General features: G+C 44.5%; 1 protein-coding gene across 2 annotated transcripts; it reads left to right on the forward strand.

Moving 5' to 3' along the window:
• Positions 1-83: 83 nt before the first annotated feature.
• On the forward strand, positions 84-5,147 carry oxld1 (oxidoreductase-like domain containing 1). Of its 2 annotated transcripts, XM_038778239.1 has the most exons (3): positions 84-228; positions 2,845-2,930; positions 4,688-4,804. In XM_038778239.1, exons 1-3 carry the CDS (start codon positions 166-168, stop codon positions 4,791-4,793), a joined length of 255 nt encoding a protein of 84 aa, XP_038634167.1. In that variant the 5' UTR covers positions 84-165; the 3' UTR covers positions 4,794-4,804. The 2 variants fall into 2 exon arrangements, with proteins under 2 accessions (XP_038634167.1, XP_038634166.1); XM_038778238.1 differs by lacking the exon at positions 2,845-2,930 and having other exon boundaries at positions 4,688-5,147.
• Positions 5,148-6,205: the final 1,058 nt, after the last annotated feature.

The following is a 6,205-nucleotide window of genomic DNA, read 5'->3' on the forward strand; positions in this document are numbered from 1 at the left end:
TGGCTCCGACCCTACACCACGTGCCAGGTACGGCGCGACCCGATTGGTGGCCGCCGCTGTCGGTCAGTGGCCGGGTGGGCGGGACTTCCGTTGCCAGGCAGCCGCCCCCTCCCGGCCCTGGCCTGGCAGCCGCCCCCTCCCGGCCCTGGCCTGGCAGCCGGCTCCATGGGCAGCTTTCTCCGTGCCGCTGCCTGCAGCCTGTGCTCCCGCTGGAAGGTGCCCGGCGCGGTGAGTGCAGATTGCATTTCCCTTTTTGCCCAGAGTGGCTGTAATGCAGGCGGCTCCAGCGTTAGGAGGGACCTGGGTGCCTTCACCTCACCTTGAGGAATACCTTCCTTCAACCTTGCTACCGCTTCCCCCTTTCAAAGCTACCTGTGTGACCAAGCAAGCAGTCACCTGCCCCAAGCATCTCCTTTATTCTTTCACAGGGTGTGGGGCATCGTTTGCAGGACCAGCATTTGTTGCCCATCCCCAATTGCCCTTGAATGGCGCGGCTCGCGAGGCCGTCTCACTGCTGTGGGTCCGGAGCCGTCCGCCGGCCGGACTGGGCTTCCAGGCCAGATGGTCACCCTCACTGGAGCAATATTCCAGATTTATTCTTTAATTTATATTCCACCCGTTGCCCTGGTGGGATTCAAACCCAGTGTCAAACCCCAGTGGAAAGGGGCATGGGTTGAGCTGGGTTTCCCTTGAAATGAAATTAAAATCACTTATTGTCACAAGTAGGCTTCAAATTAAGTTACTGTGAAAAGCCCCGAGTCACCACATTCCGGCGCCTGTTCGGGGAAGCTGGTATGGGAGCCAGCACTGACACGATGGACCAAATGGCCACCTGTACTGGAACCATTCCATGCGCACCAGTGTCAAATTTTGTTTCATAACACTCCTGTGAATTGCCTCTTAATAAAGGCACTTTATAAAATGTAAATTCTCTCACGTCCACATGTCCATGTCCGTCCTTGGCCTGCTGCAATGCTCCAGTGAAGCCCAACACAAACTGAAGGAGCAGCAGCACATTACAGGACAAAACATTGAGTTCAACAACTTTAGACTGACCTTTCTCCTCCATCTTACCCTTTTTTTATTTATAAAATCTTTGGGGGGCCCCAACCCAAAAACTCCCCCTCCCCACTGGGCCATCTGTCACTTGTTCTTATGTTTTGCTACATCTTTGTTGTAATCTCTCCCAGCCTGCACTAATCACTGACCTTCTCTGTTCCATCCAACACATTTTTCCCTCTCTTCAGCTCTGAAGAGTCATATGTACTTGAAATATTAACTGTTTTCTCTCCCTGTGGATGCTGCCAGACCTGTTGTGTTCCTCTTTTGAACTCCCACTTTCATTGTCCCAATGATGATGCTCATACCTTCAGCTGTATACATCCTAATTTCTTGAATTCCCTGCTGAAACTGTGCCACCTCTCTTTCTTCCTTTAAGACTTTGCTACCTCTTTGACCAAGCATTTGTCATCCATCCCCATATCTCTTTTGACTCGGCAATCATTTATTGTTTATCTGAGACATTTTGGAAATGTAATTTATTATACTGGATAATTGAATTGTGGAGTGGCATCAAAGATCATCCATTCACAGAATCTAAGCAGCTATGTGTGCAAAACTCGAGTTTCATTTGATTTATTTTATTTAAGAGATCCATGTTTATAATAGGATGAAAAAGTGATTGAGATTAATTTTTTTTTGGGGGGGGTGACCAATGAATAGATTGGGAAGCAATTGACTCACATCCTGACTGTCTTGGCTAAAGAATACTATGTAAATGAAAAATAACAGTCCTTTGCACAGCATAACACCAAGCTGTGAAGGTTAAGTTGCCCTGCAGTGCATCCTGTTTCCTAAACTGTGCTGCCAAGTACTGTTCCGGTCATCCGAGAGGATTAATTGTTTACAATCTACTAACAGATCAGCAAATGTTTTTTTATTTGACAAGTTTTCCCCTTCATCTTTGGCAGGGCTATGGTTTTCTTAGCGTCAACTGTCCCTGTGTGTGTTCTCAGTTTATGATTGAGGTTATTACAGCCAACCTACTCCTGTCATCTATTTAGAAGAATGAGGGTTCATCTGATTGAACATAGAACATGCAGTGCAGAAGGAGGCCATTCGGCCCATCAAGTCTGCACTGACCCACTTAAGCCCTCACTTCCACCCTATCCCCATAACCCAATAACCCCTCCTAACCTTTTTTTTTGGACAGTAAGAAGTCTTACAACACCAGGTTTTTTTTTGGACACTACGGGCAATTTAGCATGGCCAATCCACCTAACCTGCACGTCTTTGGACTGTGGGAGGAAACCGGAGCACCCGGAGGAAACCCACGTAGACACGGGGAGAACGTGCAGACTCCGCACAGGCAATGACCCAGCAGGGAATCGAACCTGGGACTCTGGCACTGTGAAGCCACACTGCTAGTCACGTGTACTACCGTGCTGCCCTTATAAGAAACATATAAGATCCTGAGGGTAGATACTGGGAGGATGTCTCCACTTGTGGGAGACACTAGAACCAGGGGACAAGGTTTAAGAATAAGAGATATTTTGTTTAAGACATAGGTGAGAATTTTGTTCTCTCAGAAGGTTGTTAGTATGTGGAATTCTGTTCCCCAGAAAGCAGTGGAGGCTAGGTCATAAATTTATTCAAGGCAAAATTAGATTTTTGATAGACAGTGAGTCAAGGGTTATGGAGGGTTAATGGCAAAGTGAAGTTCAGAGAAGCTCAAAGGGCCTACTCCTGCTCTGAAGTCCTATGTCCTGTCCTCTCCTAATAGAGATCCCTGGATTGTGATTAAAAATGGGTATTCTAACTGCTTTACCTCTTCCCTATCTCCAGCCTGCAGGTACTAAGGCAATCTATTCTAACAGGGACATTCCTGGCTTTGTGGTTCAGCTACTCATAACTAGCTGGATCATTGAGAGGTGGGGAGCATTTAACAAATCATTCTTAATAGTCAAAATCTTTCTGGTTCAAAGCAGTAAAATGGCTTCTGAAACAATGGTTTAATTTTTGATATAATCCATTTGCTATTTGAATAAGGAGCAATGGCAATTTACTTTATAGCGAAACTCTTCCCAGTAAAATTTAAAATATAACTCTCTATGGTGCAACGAGACGAGGAGGCGTTAAAAATTAATAGGCTGTAAAATAATCATTTTTACCTTGGAACCACTTACTGGTTGAACAGACAAATAATTTTTTTTTTTTTTTTTAAATAAATTTAGATTAGCCAATTATTTTTTCCAATTAAGGGGCAATTTAGCGCGGCCAATCCACCTACTCTGCACATTTTTGGGTTGTGGGGGCGAAACCCACGCAGACACGGGGAGAACGTGCAAACTCCACACGGACAGTGACCCAGAGCCGGGATCGAACCTGGGACCTCAGCGCCGTGAGGCGGTTATGCTAACCACTAGGCCACCGTGCTGCCCTTGAACAGACAAATAAAACAGAACTACCTGCAAGGGCCTTGGTTGGTCTCGACCAATTCCTGAACACGGCTATGCAGATACGTCCTCTTGATACGATACTCAAAAAGCTATCCTTCACATACAAACACAGATAGAGGGTCAGCAGGTTATTAGACTGGGAGGATATCATAGCCCAGTCTGAGACTCCTGAACTGAACCCATTCCCATGCCCTCCATCAGTGGATCACAAGATAGACCATAAGACATCGGAGCAGAATCAGGCCACTTGGCCCATCGAGTCTGCTCCGCCATTCAGTCATGGCTGATATTTTCTCATCCCCATTCTCCTGCCTTCTCCCCATAACCCCTGATCCCCTTATTAATCAAGAACCTATCAATCTCTGTCTTAAAGAAACTCAAGTGAATTGGCCTTCACAGACTTCTGCTGCAAAGAGTTCCACAGATTCATCACCCTCTGGCTGAAGAAATTCCTCCTCATCTCTGTTTTAAAGGATCATCCCTTTAGTCTGAGATGGTGTCCTCTGGTTCTAGTTTTTCATACAAGTGGAAACATCCTCTCCATGTCCACTCTATCCAGGCCTCGCTGTATCTTGTAAGTTTCAATAAGTTCCCCTCTCATCCTTCTAAACTCCAACGAGTAACAGACCCAGAGTCCTCAAACGTTCCTCATACGACAAGATACTCCTGAATAACATTCCTTTTACTTCCTCTTAACCCAGGGGCACTATGACCATTTGTAATGATCCTACTACCTTCTGTTTGATTCCAATCCAGACCTGGGATTGAAGCTGGAGGCAAGATAACCTATAGGAAGGGCAGCACGGTGGCCTAGTGGTTAGCACTGCTGCCTCATGGCGCTGAGGTCCCAGGTTCGATCCCGGCTCTGGGTCACTGTCCGTGTGGAGTTTGCACATTCTCCCCGTGTCTGCGTGGGTTTCGCCCCCACAACCCAAAGATGTGCAGAGTAGGTGGATTGGCCATGCTAAATTGCCCCTTAATTGGAAAAAATAATTGGGTAATCTAAATGTATTAAAAAAAAGATAACCTATAGGATTTAGGGGTGCCTTTGGCATCGAACCATCATGGAGCCCCAATTACAAATTGAATCCGAACAAGAAGTTCCTTTATGTACTCATTGGCAAAACTTCTTTGTTTCCATCCTGACATTTCAGTTTCCGATCTCGAATATCAATGCATTATTATCGGAAATGCAATGAGCAATAAACCATCTTCATTTTAATTTTCAGGGAGCTCCAGAACTACTTTCAGGATTCTCTTCCAATGGATTTAAGTGGACAACAAGAATACCTCTTTCATCGCATTTGCCTCAACTCTTTAGAGCTTTGCAGATAATATACTGTAACCAGACTACCAAGATGTGCAAAAGGTATTTTACTCCCTCCAGGAACCTGAACTGCAAGGAAAATAAAGAAAAGAACCAGACTCATCTTCAACATAAAGAACAAAGTAATAAAGATGATGCTTGCTTTCGGGTAAATCGTGACCACCCTCCAATACCTCCTACCTGGTGCTGTATGAAAGGGTGCCACAACTGTGTATGGATTTCATATGCAGAGGAGATGTCGGACTACTATCAGAATGGAGGACAAAAAGCCCTTGAGGATATTGATAAACATGTTGACGACGAGAATATTAAAGCATTTATTAAAATGGAAATAAAATTACGACACAAGAAATGATATTTAAGAGCAGATCTGGGCCATTTTGTAAGACGTGTCATGAACCAGGTTGATGGTATCTGCGAGGGTATCACAACTTGATATATCAGGTGGTGGGGGTGTATCGGTTTGTTTTTGGAATGGTGTGAGGAGTCACGTGAAACCCCAGCAAGAATTTAAAAAGAAATATAAATGTAGAGTACCCAATTCATTTTTTCCAATTAAGGGGGCAATTAAGCGTGTTCAATCCACCTACCTTGCACATCTTTGGGTTGTGGGGGCGAAACCTATGCAAACACGGGAAGAATGTGCAAACTCCACATGGACAATGACCCAGAGCCAGGATCGAACCTGGGACCTCGGCGCTGTGGGACTGCAGTGCTACCACTGCACCACCGTGCTGCCCAGAAGCCCCAGTAAGAATAACCAGCCCAGTTGTGTAACAATTATTAAAGACGATTAAATTAAAGAAAATACAATTACACATGGTTAGGACTGCAATACTCTAGGACAATTAAGTATATGAATTACCAAACACACAACAGTGTATGTAGAATTTACTCCTTGTTCCAAAATATATCTAAGATCCCTGAACCTCTTAAGACTTCCCCTTTTCCCAAACAACATCTAAATTAAAAACATGCATAAGTCAAATCCAACTTATAGTTACCACACAATACAAGGCTGATAATCAAGTCTGGGAAATGTCCTTTCCTGGTCCAGCAAAGATATTTAAAACTGCCTTTATGAAAGTTTCTACGCAGCCTTGGCTCTCAGACTTAGATATATTATCTAGCCTCTCAGGCTGTTAGATGTAAACTGGCCTGTCTGCTTCTGAGGGTGTTGGCAATTATACCATGTTTCCCCATTGATTCTTCATTCTGCATATTTAGCTGTCTGCGTCTCAAATTCTTTGACCACAGAAATTAGTATGTATACATCCCCTGATCCCTCAGTCATCTAGATAAACTTTCTATTAATATGGTGATTTACACCTAATTCTGTCTAGATGCCTCATAATCTCATTACTGGGAAAATCGAACGTCATCATGCTTTTGGCCACTGCTGTCGCTAAGCAGATTTCTT

Source organism: Scyliorhinus canicula, chromosome 18, assembly GCF_902713615.1.
Source record: "Scyliorhinus canicula chromosome 18, sScyCan1.1, whole genome shotgun sequence".
Lineage (NCBI taxonomy): Eukaryota > Metazoa > Chordata > Chondrichthyes > Carcharhiniformes > Scyliorhinidae > Scyliorhinus > Scyliorhinus canicula.